The sequence below is a fragment of the Chlorocebus sabaeus genome, chromosome 19, assembly GCF_047675955.1.
Source record: "Chlorocebus sabaeus isolate Y175 chromosome 19, mChlSab1.0.hap1, whole genome shotgun sequence".
In the NCBI taxonomy this organism is placed as follows: domain Eukaryota; kingdom Metazoa; phylum Chordata; class Mammalia; order Primates; family Cercopithecidae; genus Chlorocebus; species Chlorocebus sabaeus.
In genome coordinates this window covers 9053458-9070644 of record NC_132922.1, presented here as the reverse complement: position 1 = coordinate 9070644, position 17187 = coordinate 9053458, and the positions used below count along the sequence as shown (strand labels likewise).

Sequence of the window (17187 nt, the reverse complement as noted above, 5' to 3'; positions counted from 1 at the left end):
AGCTACTAAGGAGGGCAAGGCAGGAGAATCACTTGAACCCGGGAGGTGGAGATTGCAGTGAGCCAAGATCATGCCAGTGCACTCCAGCCTGGGTGACAGAGCAAGACTCAATCTCAAAAAAATAAATAAATAAATAATAAAATAAAATACTTTTGTAGAGATGATATCTCACTATGTTGCCCAGGGTGGTCTTTACCTCCTGGGCTCAAGCAATCCTCTGGCCTTGACCTCCCAAAGTGCTAGGATTACAGGTGTGAGTCACTGCACCTGGCCCTGTTTTAATTATAGTAAACTATACATAACATAAAATTTAATATTTTAATCATTTTAAGTATACAGGTCAGTGGCATTAAGTACATTCAGATTGTTGTGCAACTTTCACCATCATCCATCTCTAGATGTTTTAATCTTCCCAAACTGAAACTCTGTACCCATTAAACAATTCCCCAGTCCCCTCCCCCAGCCCCTGGCATTTTACTTGCTCTCTGAATTTGACTACTCTAGGGACCTCATGTAAGTGGAATCCTGTATTTGTCTCTCTGGTAGTTTTTGACTGTCTGTTCTCAACAGTCCCTGGGAAGGAGAAACCAACCTGAGAAGCTCATGACTCCCCCTGTAGAAGTTGCTGGGCCTACCCTGCTTATAGGAGGGTACTGCTGAAGAGCCTGTCTTAGCCTCACAGTCACTGCCCCATAATTGCCTAGTGAACAGGACCAACTAGCCTTTTCCTCTTTTCTCTCATTGCCACACTCCCGAGAAATTTCCTGGCCTTCTGTGTTCAGCCACAGTGCCCCCTCTGTCACTGCCCAAGACCTCATGGCTGTAGCTAAGCCTCCTTCATTTCAACCAGTTTGTTGTTTAAAGCTAGCTTTTTTTTTTTTTTTTTGAGACAGACTGTCGTTCTGTTGCCCAGGCTGGAGTACAGTGGTGTGATCTCGGCTCACTGGGCTCACTGCAACCTCTGCCTCCCAGTTTCAAGAGATTCTCATGCCTCAGCCTCCCGAGTACCTGGGATTACAGGTGCCTGCCACCACACCCAGCTAATTTTTTGTATTTTTAGTAGAGACAGGGTTTCGCCATGTTGGCCAGGCTGGTCTCAAAACTCCTGGCCTCAAGTGATCCGCCTGCCTCGGCATCCCAAAGTTCTGGGATTACAGGTGTGAGCTACTGCGCCCAGTCTTAAAACTAGCTTTTTATTCATTTGTTCATTCATTTGTTCAGTAATTCATACATTCAGCAAATATTTATTCCAGTAACCCAGCAATAGAGGAAATCCCTCTCCCTTTAGCCCCCAGAATGGTTCATTCTGCTGTGTATTGAGTATCACATTAATCATATTTTATTATATGATCAGTGGTTTACATTGTCTTCTTCCACAAAACTGCGAACTTCTTTTTTTCTTTATTTTCTGAGACAGAGTCTCACTCTGTCGCCCAGGCTAGAGTGCAATGGCATGATCTCAGCTCACTGTAGCCTCTGCCTCCCGGGTTCAAGTGATTCTCCTGCCTCAGCTTCCTGAGCACCTGGGACTACAGGCACCCACCACCACACCCGGCTAATTTTTGTATTTTTAGTAGAGACAGGGTTTCACCATATTGGCCAGGTTGGTCTCGAACTCCTGACCTTGTGATCTGCCCAACTCAGCCTCTGAAAGTGCTGGGATTACAGGCGAGCCACCACGCCCAGTCTGAAAACTTCTTTTAGGCAAAAATGTCCCCTGTGTGGGAAGTCAGGGGAGGCTTCACAGAGAAGGTGACATCTGAACTCAGCCTTGAAAGGTGTCTAGGCAGAGGTATAGAGGGAAGGGCATTCCAGCAGGACAACAGCATGTACAAAATCACATAGTCTGAAAGTGCATGCTGGGGTGTGGGGTGTGATGAGGTAGAAAATGAGAGAAAAAGCTGGGCAGAGCCAAACTGAGCCGTGCCTCACACGCTAGGCTAAAAATCACTGTGCGAACTGTGGAAGGACGTCTGTCAGACTGTGTGTTTGAAAGTTCTCTCTCAAGCTGGGTACTATGGCTCACGCTTATAATCCTAGCACTCAGGGAGGCCAAAGTGGGTGGATTGCTTGAGTCTAGGAGTTCCAGACCAGCCTGGGCAACACGGCACAACCCTATCCCTATAAAAAATACAAAAAATTAGCTGGGCGTGGTGGCACGTGCCTGTAGTCCCGTCTACTCAGGAGGCTATGGGAGGATCGCCTAAGCCCAGGAGGTTGAGGCCGAAGTGAGCTGTGATCATGCCACTGAGTTCCAGCCTGGGTGACAGAGTGAGACCTATCTCAAAAGAAAAAAAGAAAGTTCCCTCTTAGCCACAGTAGGGAAGATGGGGGCAAGGAGAGTGCCTGGAGGTAAGAACAAGAGGCTATACATGCAGATGACAGCTAGGCCACTCTCATACCCATGAGGGTGGCTAAAATAAGAACACAGATAATAGCAAGTGTTGGCAGGAAAGTAGAGAATGTCCACACAAAACCTTGTATCTGAATGTTCATAGCAGCACTATTCATAATAATGAAAAAGTGGAAACAACCCCAATGTCCATCAACTGATGAATGGACAAATTGTATATCCATACAATGAAATACTATTTGACCATACAAAGGAATGAAGCACTGGCACATGCTACAACATGGATGAACCTTGAGAACATTAAGTGAAAGAAGTCAGATACAAAAGAGCACATATTATGATTCTGCTTATGAGAAATGTCTGGGAAAGGCAAATCCATGGAGACAGAAAGTAGATTAGTAGTTGCCTAGGGCTGAGTGGAGGGATGGGGGAACGAAGAGTGACTGCTGAGTATGGGGTTTCTTTTCAGGGGTGATGAAAATATTCTGGAATTATATTGCTGTGCAACTCTGTGGATATAATAAAAAAAATCTACTGAATTATATCCTTTAAAGGATGAGTATCATGGTTTGTGAATTATATCTCAGTAAAATTGTACTTTTAAAAACTGGTGTCAAGGGAGAAAAATGACAATGAAGCCTAAGCTAGAGCTCTGGGTGCTGGTCCTCCTTGACACCTCTAAGCCAAAGCAGCCTGGCGGCACCAGCACTACAAACTGAGTGCTGATCAGCTATGCAGAATCTTCAGCAGTTGGGAGGCCCAGTGCAGTGCAGTGGAAGATATAGTATCTAGAGTCACAGGGATCTGTGCCAAAGCCCCTGCCCAGCCTCTGACTCTGAAGATGTTTAGCAAGTCACTTCTTACTAATCTTCATGTTCTCCATCTGCAAAATAAAAGGGGTGTTTTGACATGAGAACAGCCTCTATTCCCCTAGGAATGGATCACGGTGGAGGAAAGTGTTAGCTGAAATAAGAATAGAGTGAGTGTCCAGGGTCCACCATGCTGGGTCACATGGGGTGAAGGGGCAGGTCAGTGGCAGCAGAGGGCTCTGAAGAAGGGCTATAGGGCACTGGAGTGATAAGGGTGGTTATGGGGATGATAAGTATATGTTTAACTTTATAATAAGCCATCAAATTGTTTCCCAAAGTGGCTGCACCATTTTACCTTCCCACCAGCAATGTATGAGTGCCAGCTGCTCCACATTCTCCTCAACACTTGGTGTTGTCAGTCTTTTAACTTTAGCTATTGGTAGATGTACAGGGGTACCTCTTAGTAGTTTTAATTTGCATTTCCCTAATGACTAATGATAAATATTTGCATGTGCTTATTAAAGCATACAATTTTGATGAAAGGTCCTGTTGCTTTAAAAAAAAAAAAAGGTTGAAACCCACTGGCTTAAGTAAACTGTGAGGCTCTTCCAGGGTCTGTAATCTATGAATATTTTAGTGTGGCCCAGGGTCCATCTTCTTTTCTGAAACAAAGCACTCTTTTTTTTTTAAGATGGAGTCTCGCTCTGTCACCCAGACTGGAGTGCAGTGGAGTGATTGTGGCTCATTCTGCTCCCGGGTTCAAGCAGTTCTCTGCCTCAGCCTCCTGAGTAGCTGGGATTACAGGCCCCCACCACCACGCCCAGCTATTTTATTGTATTTTTAGTAGAGACAGGGTTTTACCATCTTGGCCAGGCTGCTCTTGAACTCCTGACCTCGTGATCCACCCACCTCAGCCTCCCAAAATGCTGGGATTACAGGCGTGAGCCACCACAATGGAGTTTCGCTCTGTTGCTTAGGCTGGAGTGCAAGTGGTGCAATCTCAGCTCACTGCAGCCTCCGCCTCCCGGATTCAAGCAATTCTCCTGCCTCAGCCTCCTCAGTAGCTGGGACTACAAGTGTGCACCACCACACCCGGCTAATTTTTGTATTTTTAGTAGAGATGGGGTTTCACCATGTTGACCAGGCTGGTCTCAAACTCCCAACCTCAGTTGATCCGGGCACCTTGGGCTCCCAAAGTGCTGGGATTACAGGCGTGAGCCACTGTGCCTTGCCCAAAGCACTGTCTTGAATGTAGGTAAATCACACAGTATAAGCACTGTGCTGTTATGAGGGTGAGAGATTAAGCCAACAAACATTTCTTGATTATCTACAGGGCTATAATCCCAAATCTGAAATTCTGAAATCCAAATAACTCTGAAAACCAAATGTTTTTTCTTGGTTGGCACCAAAAGCCACTGGTAGCAAAACATGACCTGAATTTTATTTATTTATTTATTTATTTTCTGCAGAGGGACCCTCTATTGTCCCAGGCCTGTGTTGGCTGCCTAGAAGCCTTGCTTGACTACGTGGATGCCCGGAGCCCAGACATAGGTAGAAACTCTCCACATTCTCGATGTTTCCATGAGAGAGATTAGAGGGAGCCATACCCTTCCGTCCTTCTGTTCCAGCCTCCCATCCCCTTGTGTGACTCACACTTGTTTTGTTTAATTCTTTTTTTTTTTTTCTGAGACGGAGTCTCGCTCTGTAGCCCAGGCTGGAGTCCAGTGGCGCGATCTCGGCTCACTGCAAGCTCCGCCTCCTGTGTTCATGCCATTCTTTTGCCTCAGCCTCTTGATGAGCTGGGACTGCAGGCACCCACCACCACGCTCGGCTAATTTTTGTTTTGTATGTTTAGTAGAGACAGGGTTTCACCGTGTTAGCCAGGATGGTGTCGATCTCCTGACCTAGTGGTCCGCCTGCCTCAGCCTCCCAAAGTGCTGGGATTACAGGCGTGAGCCACTGCGCCCAGCCTGTTTTGTTTAATTCTTTTAGCAGCACTGCAAGGGCAGTCATGCCCATTATACAGATGAGATCAATAAGGTTCAGAGAGGTCAATTGATGTGCCCAACCAAGGTCACAATGCTCTTAAGTGGCAGAGCCCTTCTTACTACCTGCCTTCCACAATCATGGCATATATAGTTTCACTGAGCCAGCCAACATAGGTGGATTAGAAGCACAGCAAAGAAAGAACCCTCCTTGGGTCAGCTTCTCCAGTGCCCTGCCTCTAACTGGGTAGCCCCTTTTTAAGCCAATAGGAGAAAGTCCTCTTGAGCAGTGTCCCAAGGCAAGGCCTTGGAAGCATTAACAACCCAGTGTTTCTTGAAGCTCTTCACGTGGCCTCCCAGCCTTGGAATCGGTTTTTGCTGTTTACACTGTTGGATGCTGGAGAGAATTCCTTCCTCAGACCTGAGATTTTGAGGCTCATGACCCTGGTAAGTACAGAAAGGATATCTTGTGGTCTGAGGAGTGTCATGAGCTGGGTGGTGCTGAAGAGGCCAGGGTCTCCTTACTTTAGGAAACCCTAATCCTCAAAGAAGGTGGAAGGGCTGGGCAGGCCTTCACCCTGCAAGAGGCCTGCTGAAAGAATTCCTCTGAATGCCCATATCTCCTCACGCCAGGGGACCCCGACACCCTTTCCCCTATTTCTCTCATGACATGTTGACCAGGGCCTGTCTACCACATGCCAGGTCTGCTAGATACTAAGGACGTCAATGAACCAGATACTCTGACTTTAGGGTCCCTCAGTCTAAAGAGGAGGATAGACAAGTAAACTAGTAATGTAAATATGACACTACAAGTGGTAGACTAGAGGAGATGCTAACTGCGAGGCACACAGTAAGTGCCCCTTGAATAAATAACAAAGCAGCGAGCCTAAGAATGACAGCGAAGTGAATCAACAAGTACATCAGTGGTTGGTGTAGGAACAAAGAGGAAAGAGTAATTGCTTCTGAGCAGTGAAGGAAACATTTTAGCTGTGGCTTGAGAGATTAATAGGCAGAGAGGAGGAAAGGTGTTCCAGGTAGTGAAGTAAGAACAACAGGTACAAGAGCACATGGTGGTATGTCAGGGGAGCCACACGCAGTTCATTTTGGCCCTGAGTGTTCAGTGCAATGTTGGAGAGGAGGGAGCCAAGGCCAAAGGGGCCAGGAGGGCCAACTCTCTCAGGATCTCACAGTTTGCCTTACTTCCCCCACTTCCCCATGACATAGCCCCACCTCTGCCCACTAACTCTGAGCTCCTTGAAGGCAGGCAGGTTCTGTGGGCCTCACGACAGTGTCCCCTAAAGTTGGGGCACAGCAGATGTCTATGATAGAGATGCCAAATCACTGGGTGTTTGGGGCTTCTCTTCCTGGGCCAGTTTATGCGGTACCGGAGTAGCAGTGTCCTCTCTCATGAAGAGGTGGGTGATGTTCTGCAAGGTGTGGCTTTGGCTGACCTGTCTACCCTCTCGAACACCACACTCCAGGCCCTGCATGGCTTCTTCCAGCAGGTGGGTGGGAAGGGGAGGCCATGCAGCCACTGTAAAGCTAGATCCTTAAGACCATCTTCTCTTGGAGGGTGGGAGCTCTGACCACAGCAGCCAAGGAATGGGAGGCTGGAAGTACAGAGGATGGAGGCAGTTAGGGCCTAAGTGGAGTGGGCACTGAGGAGGCCTGTCTTCCCTGCCCTCTTCTCCCTGCAGCTCCAGAGCATGGGACACCTGGCTGACCACAGCATGGCCCAGACCCTGCAGGCCTCTTTGGAGGGCCTTCCCCTTAGCACCTCCTCAGGCCAGCCACCCCTGCAGGACATGCTGTATCCTTTCTTGTATCTGGGAGCCTTGGCCTGGGCAAGCTTTCCCAGGCCGTAAGAAGCTGTGGCATCATGCTTCAGGACATAGGTGCACTATAGTCTTGTTTTCTAAAGTAAGCAGGGGTCAGTGAGGATAATTAACAGTGTTGACAACAGCAATGCCGTGTCCTGTTAATATTAAGTTCCTACAAAGACCAGGCACATTACAAGCATTATATATATATGTATGTATAAATATATATTTCTTTATTTTGAGATGGAGTCTCATTCTCTCACCCAGGCTGGAGTGCAGTGGCACAATCTTGGCTCACTGCAACCTCCGCCTCCTGGGTTCAAGCAATTCTCCTGCCTCAGCCTCTCAGGTAGCTGGGACTACAGGCGCCTGCCACCAGGCCCAGCTATTTTCTTTTTTTTTGTATTTTTAGTAGAGACAGGGTTTCACCATATTGGACAGGCTTGTCTCGAACTCCTGACCTTGTGATCCGCCTGCCTCAGCCTCCCAAAGTGCTGGGATTACAGGCGTGAGCCACCATGCCTGGCTACATGCATTATATTTAATCCTCACATCAGCTAGGAGTGTTAAGGTAGTTGTAGTACAGGTTGAGCATCCCTAATACAAAAATTAGAAATCCAAAGTGCTCCAAATCTGAAACTTTTTGAGTGCTGATGTGATGCTACAGGTGGAAAATTCCATACCTGACTTCACGTGCTGAGTTGCAGTCAAAATGTAGTCAAAACTTTGTTTCATGAATAGGCCAAGTGCGGTGGCTCATGCCTGTAATCCCAGCACTTTAGGAAGCCTAGGCAGACAGATCACTGGAGGCCAGGAGTTTGAGACCAGCCTGGCCGACATGGTGAAATCTCATCTCTATGAAAAATACCAAAATTAGCTGGGTGTGGTGGCATGTGCCTGTAGTCCTAGCTACTCGGGAGGCTGAGGCACAAGAATAGCTTGAGTCGGGGATGTGGAGGGCAGTGAGCTGAGATCACACCACTGTACTCCACCCTGGGTGACAAAACAAGACTCTGTCCCAGAAAAAAACCAAAAAATTTTGTTGTATGAATAAAATTATATTTTTAATATTCTTTTATTTATTATTATTTTTAAGACAGCATCTTGCTTTGTCACCCAGGCTGGAGTGCAGTGGTGTGAACATAGCTCATTGTAGCCTTCACCTCCTGGGCCCAAGGGATCCTCCCGCCTTAACCCTCCAAGTAGCTGAGACTGCAAGTGAGCTACACCAGTCTCAGCTACTTGAAGGTAGCTCCAAGTAGCTCTCATGCCTGGCTAATTTTTGAAGTTTTTTGTAGATACAGGGTTTCACCATGTTGCCCAGGCTTGTCTCAAACTCCTGAGCTCAGGTGATCTGCCTGCTTTGGCCTCCCAAGTACTGGGATTACAGGCATGAGCCACCGTGCCTGGCCCATGAACAAAATTATTTAAAACACTGCATAAAATTACCTTCAGGTGTCCAGACATGTGGCTCACGCCTGCAATCCTAGCACTTTGGGAGGCCGAGGTCGGTGGATCACCTGAGGTCAGGAGTTCCAGACCAGCCTGGCCAACATGGTGAAACCCCATCTCTACTAAAAAATACAAAAATTAGCTGGGCGTGGTAGTGTGCACCTGTAATCTCAGCTACCCAGGAGGCTGAGGCAGGAGAATCACTGGAACCTGGGAGGCAGAGGCTGCAGTGAGCCAAGATCGCACCACTGCACTCCAGCCTGGGTGACACAGCAAGACTCCATCTGAAAAAAAAAAGAAAAGAAAGCTTGGGGGCTGGGCACAGTGGCTCACACCTGTAATCCCAGCACTTTGGGAGGCCAAGGTGGGTGGATCACTTGAGGTCAGGAGTTCTGCCACAAGCCTGGCCAACATGGTGAAACCCCATCTCTACTAAAAACACAAAAATTAGCTGGGCATGGTGGTGCACGCCTGTAATCCAAGCTGCTTGGGAGGCTGAGGCAGGAGAATCGCTTGAACCCGGGAGGCGGAGGTTGCAGTGAGCAGAGAGCTAAGATTGTGCCACTGCACACTCCAACCTGGGCAATAGAGTGAGACTATGTCTCCAAAAAAAAAAAAAAAAGCAAGCTTTTTTGGGGGGCTGTGGCAGTGGTCAGAGGCCCTCTGGTGGGTGGTTGCACCCAGAGACACTGCAGTCCAGAGGTATGCGTGAGGGTAGTTTGCTTCCTCCGCACCCCTGTGGCTGCCTCCCTGGTTCTCCTCCTTGCCCCTTCCTTGGAATAGTTCCCTGTTGAATAGCAACTACCTAGCCCAGGTGTTCACGACCCAATTTTAGAATCCATCCCACTATTCTTAGGAGCACCTCTGTTCTTGCCTGACCATTCTTGCCTGTTTTGGGCTCTGGAAGTGTGATGCCCCCATGGTTGGCCCTACCTCTCTGCTGTTTTCCTCTCATGTTTTGCTGCCAGCTGCCTGGGAGGGGTGGCTGTATCCCTGTCCCACATCAGAAACTGATCCTCAGGACTTGAAGGCCCAGAAATGGAGAGAGAATGAGACCTGGAGACAAACAGCATAATTGTTGAGGAAATGGATGACAGTTGCTATTCATATGGAGCCATATACTCCATTGTTGAAACAGAATAAGGAAATAAAATGATACACTCACATACCTGCATGGGCTCTCCAAAAACACCGTACTGCCTTGTCTACCAGGAGCTGGTTTCTCAGCCAGTTGGATAGGGGATTGTTTCAGCAAGGAGACTGATGGCCTCCTCAGGGAGGGAGGGATGGGACAGGATTCGTTCTTGAAACAGCACTCAGGGAGTCAGCTGGGTGCCTCAGCTGTACTCAGAGAACACCAGTCAGGCCATCCTGGGGCTGGCAGGGCAGAGAAAGGCCTAGGGGTTGGGGTTGCTGCGATCCAAGTGCTCCGAGAGGCAGCTGACCTGCTCCCTCGCCTCACATGGAGGTGGACAGAGGTAAACTTTCCAGGCAAAGAGGGTCAAATTCTCAACTTTCCTATCAGAACGAAACTGTCCCAGCCTCAGCCCTTCCCTGGCTAAAGTAGGTCCCCTCTGTCCCTTCCCATACAGCCATCATCAGAACTGGTGTTTATGCACCCTTGTGGATAAATCTTGGGAATCCATGTCCAGCTCGGCCCCGGCATGAGGTCTGCGCTCAACCCAGACCGGGCCTCTAGCTCCCTTTCCCCCCGGCAGGGGCCCCGGGCCCGGAGATGGCCACGCCACGCTGCCTCCTCGGGTCTGGCTGTCCTGATCCTGCGTAAAAGTGGGGCTGCACTCGGCCTAACGAACGGACGGGGAAGCCCACGACGCACTTGGTTTATTAGTTGGACCGGAGGGGCAAGCAACGGATTCCCGAACCCTGCACTACGTCTGTGTGAGGTCCTTAAAAAAGAAAAAAAGTGCTAGTCACCGCCCACTAAAGTCACCTTGCGATCTAAAATCTAAAAACTCGGCCACAGACGACGACACAGTTTCGAGGAGGGCGTGCAAAAGGTCACCCGGCCGACAGGAGCTGGGGCCCCTGTTTGCTGATTCACACCTTAAATTGGGCACAGACCCCACCTGCAGATTTAACTTCCTTCAACCCAAGCTAAATCCAGGGCCACGTACCCGGTTCCCGCAGGAGGGGTAGGACGAGGCCGGGGCGGACAGCGCGCTGGAGGTACGCCAGAGTCGGGCGGGGCGGGGCGGGGCGGGGCGGAGCGGGGCGGTGGGGCAGGGCCGGAAGTGAGGCCAGCGGAGCCCGGCGTCGCGGCTCGCGCTCATTGGCCGGGAGCAGCGCGGTGGGCGGGACGGCGCTCGGCGGTCTGCTCTTGGTTGCTAGCTGGGTGCTGCTGCTTTCAGTGCCTTTGCTGTTAGTCTCTTGGAACTTCGAGCCCAGCTGCTCGCATAGGACTCGGCCACCTGCCCTTCCTGCACTGCCTGGCCAGGTAGGTGGCGGTAGGGGCGGGGGGCTGCAGGTTCCTGGGGAGGATAATGAGAGAACCGAGGGCCCCGAACCGGCCGCAGGTGGTGGGGAGGGAGTTTCGTGGACCTGGACGCCTCTGTTCCTTGAAAGGGCTAGCTCCCTCCTCCGGGAGCCCCGAAGGCTCGGGGTCAACCACCCGGGCCCCCGACCCCGGTAGCCGACTCAAGGCCCGCCACTACCAGGTACCTTGCAGGAGTTCAGAGCCTCATGCTGAGCCAGGAGGAGCTCTGGGGGACGCACAGGGCAGGATCGGGATTGAGAGGCTGAAAAAGTGAGTGTAACAGTAGAGAAAGCAGGACCTGTCCCGCAGTCTGCTGTTCTGGGTTTTCTTTCCCACTTCCCTGCTTCAGCCATTGCCAGCTGTCTGGTATTCTCCTTGTCCCCTAAAGTTTTGCCCTAGCCTGGTTCTGGTTCCCTTGAGTTTGGAGCAGGAGGTGGAATGTGGGGGGTCCTGGGTGAACTTGAACTATTCCTTCTCTAGGTTTCACTTACTCGTCTGCTTGGGGGTAGGGGGTTCTCCGGATGACCTCTGCAGCCCCTCACTGTCTGTAACTGAGCGTCTCTCCCCTGGGGCAGATCTCCTGGTAGTTCAGTAGCCAACTCTGATCTCAGGTAGCCTGTGCTCATTTAGAAAGAGTCAGAAGACAGAGCACTGGACTTAGAGCCAAACAGACTCTTGGTTCGGCCTGGAAATAGCTGTGTGACTTTGGGCAGTCATCTCATTTTTCTGTGCCTTGATTTCACATTGGTAACATTGGGGAGTTGTAATCTGAGTGTGAGAGCTCTCCTGACCACTTGATGTAATCTTGCACCTGACCAACACCCTCTCATCCTTCTGTGATTGTTTTACAAATGTATTGATTGTTTTTTATCCCTACTAGAGACCTAAGTACCATGAGTGCAGAGATTTTTGCTTGTCTTATTTATTGCTGTATTCCTGCCTCTAGAACAGTGCCTAGAATGTGGTAGGTACTGTCAACCTAAATAACAGAGTGAGAGACTCTTAAAAAATGATGTTTACTTGGGAATAGACATTGTAGTGAGAATATGTGTGCCGTAGTAACCTCTGTACGTATTTGGTAAGGTTTTGAAAGGAAAAATGAGGATTGCATAATTATTTTGAGATAGTTATCCTTGGCTACAAGGATGAATAGTAAGAGTGGTGCCAGTCTGAGGTTGGACAGGCAGTTGCAGGGCAGATGTCCTCACAGAAATATTTTTCTGTGTAAGTCTGCAATGGTCTCTGTGCAGGGTTGTGGTTTTTGCATTTTTTTCTGATCTTGTTATCAGTCATTTGTGCATGAGAACCCTCTTTTCATGACCTTCCTTGGTTTTGTCAGAGTTGTTCTTGTTTTTTTTCCCATTGGAGAATCACGCTTTAAATTTGTCAGAGTTTTTAACACAAACGACTGTGTTTTGATTCTAACAGCTTTCATATTTCCCCCTTTTGGTCAAGATCTTTCTCCAAAAGACTTATGATCGGTCATCCTGTAGTTAGGTCCCCCAGTGCTGGGATGGACCTATCTTGGGTTGTTGGTCTCTTGTCATGTTGAAGGGAATTATTGGTGACTAGGAGTCAGTATCAAAACCCTTGTAGTGGCTGGGAGCAGTGATTCACGCCTGTAATCCCAGCACTTTGGGAGGCCAAGGAGGGAGTATCACTTGAGTCCAGAAGGTTGAGACCAGCCTGGGCAACGTGGCAAAACCCTATCTCTACAAAAAATACAAAAATTATCCGGGCAGGGCCGGGCATGGTGGCTCATGCCTGTAATCCCAGCACTTTGGGAGGCCGAGGCGGGCAGATCATGAGGTCAGGAGATGGAGACTATCCTGGCCAACATGGTGAAACCCTGTCTCAACTAAAAATACAAAAAATTAGCCAGGCGTGGTGGCAGGCGCCTATAGTCCCAGCTACTCGGGAGGCTGGGGCAGGAGAATGGTGTGAGCCGGGTAGGTGGAGCCTGCAGTGAGCCAAGATCATGCCACTGCATTCCAGCCTGGGTGGCAGAGTGAGACTCCGTCTCAAAAAAAATTAATTAATTAATTTAATTAAATACAAAAATTAGCTGGGCGTAGTGACACATGCCTGTAATCCCAGCTACTAGGGATTCTGAGGCAGGAGAATTGTTTGAACCGGGTAGGCGGAGGTTGTGGTGAGCTGAGATCACGCCATTGCACTCCAGCCTAGGCAACAAGAGCAAAACTCCATCTCAAAAAAAAAAAAAAAAAATTATCCAGGCATTGGTTGGGGAGTGTGTGGGGGAGAGTTGGGTAGAGAATCACTTAAGTCCGGGAGTTTGAGGTTATAGTGAGCTGTGATTATACCACTGCACTCCAACGTGGGTGACAGAGCAAGACCCTGTCTCAAAAAACCCCAAATACCTTTTAGCCACATTTAAGCAGCAAGGGAGGTTTTGAAGGAGTGGCTCTCAAGATAAGTCTACCTGGAGTTCAGTATTAAGTTCAGTTTTGGCTGTTCCATAGGCATTTGTTATCATTGCAAACTTCTGGGTCAGCATTATTCTGTTAGGAGTGGTACTTCACCAAAAATTTAAAAAGTAACAGGTATAAAGTTTAAAAAGAAAATAGGGCTGGGCATGATGGCTCACCCCTGTAATCCCGGCACTTTGGGAGGCCAAGGCAGGCAGATTGCTTGAACCCAGGAGTTCGAGACCAGCCTAGACAACATCACGAAACCCTGTCTCTACAAAAAATACAAAAATTAGCCAGACGTGGTGGTGCGCAACTGTAATCCCAGCTACTCGGGAGGCTGAGGCAGGAGAATCACTTGAACCTGGGAGGCAGAGGTTACAGTGAGCCAAGATGGTGCCACTGCACTCCAACCTGGGCTACAGAATGAGACTCTGTCTCCAAAAATAATATAAAATAAATAAATAGGAAAATAGGAAGTAATGTTAATAGCAATATGATAATCTTAGTTTGCATTATGGTTCTAAGAGGCCCAGCAAGGTGGCTCATGCCTGTAGTCCCTGCACTTAGGGAGGTCAAGGTGGGTGGATTGCTTGCACCCAGGAGTTCGAGACCAGCCTGGGCAACTTGGCAAAACCTCATCTCTACAAAAACAAGTACAAAAATTCTCCAGGCACAGTGGCATGAGCCTATAGTCCCAGGCTACTGGGGAGGCTGAGGCAGGAGGATTGCTTGAGCCTCAGAAGTTGAGGCTGCAGTGAGTCAAGGTTGCACCACTGCATTTCAGCCTGGGCAACAGAGTGAGACCCTGTCTCAAAAAAAATAAAAATAAAAATAAAAAAAAATTCTGAGACATGAACCTAGGCTTAAGGACAACCAATTGAATAAATCAAATGCCCGTTGGGAATTAGATGAGACCTACTGTAACCATGAGGCCTGCTTTATTTTTTGTATTTGGGTCTCAGCTTCCCAGAGGAATGTATCCGGGTACAGTGTGTAGTATTAGCAATAGCACCAACATTTGTGAATAGATAATATAGCTCAGTTTTTACCACCTACTATGCCATAACTGGGTTGAGTTAAAACAGAGTGAGCAACAGTTTTTTAGGGTTTTGTTGTTTGTTTGTTGTGATCAACAGTTCTGTTAGGGATGTTGCCAAAGTCATCCACGAAGTGGCCTAAAGGATCTCTTGAGTCAGATTCTGTCAAGTTACCAGCAGAAGCTACTGATTGTGAAATTTCAATTACACCATTATCCTGCCAAGTGAAAAAAAGCAGACATTAAAATGGGTAAGAGTTGGCCGGGTGCGGTGGCTCACGCCTATAGTCCCAGCACTTTGGGAGACCAAGATGGGTGGATCATGAGGTCAGGAGATCAAGACCATCCTGGCTAACATGGTGAAACCACGTCTCTACTAAAAATACAAAAAAAATTAACCTGGGCGTGGTGGCGGATGCCTGTAGTCCTAGCTACTTGGGAGGCTGAGGCAGGACAATGGCGTGAACCCGGGAGGCGGAGATTGCAGTGAGCCAAGATTGCGCCACTGCACTGCAGCCTGGGCAACAGAGCGAGACTCTTTCTCAAAAACAAAACAAAACAAACAAAAAACAGGTAAGAGTCTCAAAATGATATGGAATCTTGTTCCAGTGTCTTCGGAAAAACTATCTACAGTATGAAACCATCAACTTCTTATCCAGGTTTGCAGTTTGAATGTCTCTGGTTACAGCATTGAGAGGTTTGGTGAACTTTCTGTGTGACTCATACATTAGGCACAAGGCTTGTCCATTAAAGTTCATCTAGTTTCAACTTACAGGGCTTCAGGAACAGAGCAGTGCCCATTTTTAATAATTTCATGGAAGAAAGTTGGATTGGAGGAATCTAGAATTCAGGAGCTAATCCAGTATACAAGTAGGTAATGAGAACTCAAAAGCAATGCACAGGGCTACAGTCTAGTAACAGGTGTACTATATCTTTTTTTAGAAACAAAATTTTCTCTTTACAGTGATCACATAGGAGTACCAGGTTTAAAAACCGTTTGAGGCTAGGAAGGAAAACCAAGGCAGACTTTAGATTTTACTGCACAGTCATAAGGTTCCTGGGCCTGCCAGGAAGTGACAGATTTTACTCATTCACTGTAAGGCTGGGAATCTTTGAAGGCAGGCTTTCTATGCACATTTTCAAGTATGATATTCTAGTTAAAGCTGTGGTAATATAAGCAGTATTTATTGTATTCTGTTATAATAGAGAGCAGGCTGGGTGCAGTGGCTCATGCCTGTAATCTCAGCACATTGGGAGGCCAAGCTGGGCAGATCGCTTGAGGCCAGGAGTTCGAGACCAGCCTAAGCTAACATGGTGAAACCCCATCTCTACTAAAAATACAAAAATTAGCCAGGCATAGTGGTGCTCGCCTGTGATCCCAGCTACTGGGAAGGCTGAGGCGCAAGAATCACTTGAACCCGGGAGGCGGAGGTTGCAAGTTCTGAGATCGTGCCACTGCACTCCAGCCTGGGCAACAGAGTGAGACTCTGTCTCAAAATAAAAAAAGAGAGAGAGCAAAGTCTTACTGGACTTTTGCAAATAACCACATTGCCATAAGAATACTCATGAATAGGCCAGCATGGTGGCTCACACCTGTAATCCTACCACTGTGGGAGGCCATGGCAGCCTGATCACTTGAACCCAGGAGTTCAAGATCAGCCTGGGAAACATGCCCCCAAAATACAAAAATTATCTGGGTGTAGCGGCGCATGCCTGTACTCCCAGACCCTTGGGAGACTGAGGCAGGAGAACTGATTGAGCCTGGGAGGTCAAGGCTACAGTGAGCCATGATTATACCACTGCACTCCAGAGGGAGACCCTGTCTAAAAACAAAACAAAAAGAATACTTTTGAATAGTTTTCAAATTTTAGATGGATTAAATTGGGAGAAAAGGAAATGTTTCCACCTCTCTTTACAAAAGTGTTTCTTAAGGAATTGCTGTAAACTATGGATAGCTTAAGAGAAAAAGTTTCCTTAAATTTAGAAAACAAAACAAGTAAAGAACCAATAATGTTTCAAATATATGTCATAAAAACATTACCCTGGCAGGGTGGCTTATGCCTGTAATCTCAGCACTTTGGGAGGCCAAGGCAGGAGGATTGCTTGAGCTCAGGAGTTTGAGACCAGCCTAGGTAGTATAGCAAGATCCTACCTCTACAAAAAAATTTTAAAAATTATAATAGCTGGGCATGGTGACATGTGCTTGTAGTCTCAGCTACACAGGATGTTGAGGTAGGAGGCTTGCTTAAGCCCAAGAGGTTGAGGCTGCAGTGAGCCTGGATGACAGAGCGAGACCCTCTCTCAAAAAAAAAAAAAGAAAAGAAAAGAAAAGAAAATTATCTTCATCAGTTTTTAATTGAGTTCTGTTTGATTTTGACTAGATTTCAGGAATTCATCAGTTTCTTCATTAGAGTTCTGAAAAATTTTTATTTAGTTCATTGATCTTAAAGTTTTTAACTTTTTAGAAACTTGTATTTAAGATTACTTGTTAGAGTCTTTTCATGAATCTGATTGCAAATGCTTTTAGAGAAGAATCAGAACCATGGATGACAAAGACTTGGAACAACCATGGTTGAAAATCTTTTTTTTTAGACTACTAATTTTTTTTTTTTTTTTTTGATACGGAGTCTCGCTTTGTTGCCCAGGCTGGATGGAGTGCAGTGGTATGATCTCAGCTCACTGCAACCTCTGCCTCCTGGGTACGAGCAATTCTCCTGCCTCAGCCTCCCAAGTAGCTGGGATTACAGGCACATGCATCCACGCCCGGCTAATTTTTTTTATTTTTAGTAGAGACGGTTTCACCGTG

General features: G+C 47.7%; 2 protein-coding genes and 1 long non-coding RNA gene across 4 annotated transcripts in view; 2 read left to right on the top strand and 1 right to left on the bottom strand.

Moving 5' to 3' along the window:
• MEI1 (meiotic double-stranded break formation protein 1) overlaps positions 1–9583 on the top strand; it is a 97834-nt gene extending 88251 nt beyond the window's left edge. The window contains exons 27-31 of the mRNA XM_007975927.3: positions 4632–4713; positions 5488–5594; positions 6521–6652; positions 6845–6957; positions 9388–9583. Of these exons, the coding sequence (XP_007974118.2) occupies positions 4632–4713; positions 5488–5594; positions 6521–6652; positions 6845–6957; positions 9388–9433 (480 nt within the window). The 3' untranslated portion in view covers positions 9434–9583. The remainder of the gene's footprint in view (positions 1–4631; positions 4714–5487; positions 5595–6520; positions 6653–6844; positions 6958–9387) is intronic.
• LOC103223393 (uncharacterized) lies at positions 1175–10637 on the bottom strand. 2 transcript variants are annotated; one of them, XR_493790.3, is made up of 4 exons: positions 10555–10637; positions 9589–9796; positions 9353–9475; positions 1175–6757 (listed from the first exon to the last, which is right to left on the bottom strand). It is a non-coding gene; the product is annotated as an uncharacterized lncRNA (long non-coding RNA). The 2 variants fall into 2 exon arrangements; XR_012089446.1 differs by having other exon boundaries at positions 9589–9816; positions 10555–10606.
• A 90-nt stretch (positions 10638–10727) lies between these two features.
• The window catches only part of CCDC134 (coiled-coil domain containing 134), a 31361-nt gene continuing 24901 nt past the window's right edge, over positions 10728–17187 (top strand). The window contains exon 1 of the mRNA XM_007975928.3: positions 10728–10874. The gene's annotated coding sequence lies outside the window, so the exon portion shown is untranslated. The remainder of the gene's footprint in view (positions 10875–17187) is intronic.